Consider the following 2,688-nt stretch of genomic DNA (forward strand, 5'->3'; position numbering starts at 1 on the left):
GACTGATGACAGCACGAGAGCGGACAGCGGAAGCAGACGCACTGACCTACAGATCGGCAGAAAGGTACATAATAAAGCATTCACCACACAGGGGTGAAGAAATGGCTTTTAGCCATCGGAGCACTGTTTCCACTTATATGCGGTACTGAACCGACGTTTATATAATAACGGCAATACAGCCATATTCTGCTGTCCCAACCAAGGAAATCTTGAGCGGTAGTTCTTACAGCCCTGCTTTCAATACTTAGATAAAACCACCCCTAAACGATTTCCTCGGAGCAACTCAATAAGAACAACTGCCCATACACAGTCACCAATTAAAATCGACGACCGATTGCCCAAAAGGAGCCCATTCAAGAACATTTACGGCTATTAAAGCATGTTGTGATTAATATATGTATATCACTTGAAGTATATGCCGGCCGGTTATCTGTCACTTTATGTTATGTCTGTCTTGTTTCCTATTAATGCACTGATTGTATTCACTAACAACCTTATCTTGCACGGGTGTTACTAAACCCCAATATATTTAATTTATCAATAAACTGTCTATGTTACACACTAATAGCCTCAAACATTACTGCTGACTAAATTGACCCTCTTTCTTCTGTGGTCTATACAGAAAGAAACACTTCATGAAGTTCATATATATTGACCCGTGGCCTAGCCCGTAGTTGGAGAGATAAAGATGCAGCAGCAAACAGAAATGGAAAAAGAAAGGGGTCTTCTGAACGGAAAATTTATATACAAAACGAGGTCTGATGGTTCTGTCGACAAGACAAAAGTTATCTGCAGTTATTGTCGATGTCAATTAAGTTATCACCGCAGCACGTCGAGTTTAAAATATCACTTGATGGCGAAGCATACAACTGACACGGAGAGCCCCCCTCCCCCTCGTCAAAGGCAGACCACAATGGATCAAAGTTTGCAGCGGAGATCGATGGATAAGTCCACAACTAATAGACTCACCTCAACTATAGCTAAATGGGTGGCTACAGCATGTAGACCAGTTAATGTGGTCGAGGACGAGGGTCTACTTGAAATTATTCGCATCGCATCTAACGATTCTACATACGAACTACCTTCAAGAGCCACCATTACAACCAAGATTCACAACTTATATGAAGAGGAGAAAGCTAAAGTTCAGGAGGCATTGAGACAGACAAACACGGTTGCGCTCACCGGAGATTATTGGACTTCCCTCAGTAACCATAGCTACCTAGGCGTCACAGCACATTATTTTGACGCGCACTGGAAACTTCAGTCTCACGCTTTGACCGTTATGAAGACAGAAGATAGACACTATGCTGACGTTTGCGCTGAGCACTTTCTTCAAGTAGCCAGACAGTGGAACATTGAACTCAAAATTAAAATAGTGACCACTGATAGTGCACGCAACATGATTGCAGCGGCCAGGCAGCTCCCGTTCGAGCATATGCCTTGCATTGCACACAGCCTCCACCGAGCCATCACAGTTTCTCTCCAAAACAGCCCGTTTGATGGCGCCTTGGCAAAATGCAGGAAGTTAGTGGGTCATTTCAAGCATAGCCCTGCTAACGCAGCCGAGCTTGAACAGCAGCAAGTCAAACATCTTCAAAAGAAAGAGTCACTCGTACAGGATGTGTCTACTAGGTGGAACAGCACCCTAGAAATGATAAAGCGTGTTGAGAGAAATCAAGAACCATTGAGAGATGCACTGGGCCTACATGCAGGCAACATCAACATGCCAACTGCAGCTGAATTTGATAAACTGAAGAGGTTGGAGACTGTGCTGGAACACTGCAGGTAATTTATTGATACTCTTATTATTATTATATTTGTGTGTGTGTGTGTGTGTGTGTGCGCGTGCGTGTGTTAAGAGTGAGAGATTGAAAGTGAGTGAGAGATTCATTATGTCTAACTAAAGTGCTTTTCTCTATTATTCCAGGTATGTGAGTGAACTTTTAGGAGGAGAGAAATTTGTTTCTTGCTCAGTTGTGCTGCCCGCGTTGTGTCATCTATCACGTGTGATGGAGGTCTCAGAAGATGACCCAGCCTACATGATTAAGTTTAAGGAAACTTTCACAACTGACATGGACAAACGGAAGGAAAAAACCAACACCACATGGCTGAGGGTTGCATCAGCACTGGACCCTAGGTTTAAGGACCTCAAATGTCTGAGCAGGGCTGACAGAGCTGAGGTGTGGAGTTCAGTCTGTGCCTTGCTCAAGAGGGAGGGGCTTGCACAGCCAGATAAACCAGTGACACTGACAACTGAACCACCTAAGAAGATAACATGTCTCATGTCTGTGCCAGAATCTTCATCTGATGATGATGAAGAGGACTGTATTGAGAAATGTGTGGAGCGCTACAAGGCAGAGCCCTCTATTGCCATAGAGGACTGTCCCCTGCAGTGGTGGTCCAATCATGAAGGGGCACACAGTGAGATGGCCTACCTTGCACGCATATACTTATCAACACCTGCCACATCCGTACCTTGTGAAAGATTGTTTTCACTCTCAGGACATGTTGTTCAGAAAAAGCGAGCTGCCCTGTCATCTGAAAATGTAAACAGGCTCGTCTGTTTGAGCAACTGGCTCAGTGCAAAGAAAGAGAAATAATCTGTGAGGAACCTGTGGGTTTTTTATATTCTTTTTCCCACCTGTTTGATAGACATGAACACGTTCTTTGTAAAACATGTCAATGTTC

The 2,688-nt window shown here is 44.0% G+C and overlaps 1 protein-coding gene across 1 annotated transcript; it reads left to right on the forward strand.

Annotated features, from left to right (window-relative positions):
* Nucleotides 1–688: 688 nt before the first annotated feature.
* Nucleotides 689–2,600, forward strand: LOC309554704 (E3 SUMO-protein ligase ZBED1-like; the record flags this gene model as incomplete). Its single annotated transcript, XM_082256408.1, has 2 exons — nucleotides 689–1,785; nucleotides 1,928–2,600. The coding sequence occupies 2 exons, from the start codon at nucleotides 689–691 to the stop codon at nucleotides 2,598–2,600; spliced, it is 1,770 nt and encodes a 589-aa protein (XP_082112534.1).
* Between the last annotated feature and the right edge of the window lie 88 nt (nucleotides 2,601–2,688).

This window comes from Pelophylax lessonae (genome assembly GCF_965119305.1).
Source record: "Pelophylax lessonae genome assembly, chromosome: 4".
Taxonomy (NCBI): Eukaryota; Metazoa; Chordata; class Amphibia; order Anura; family Ranidae; genus Pelophylax; species Pelophylax lessonae.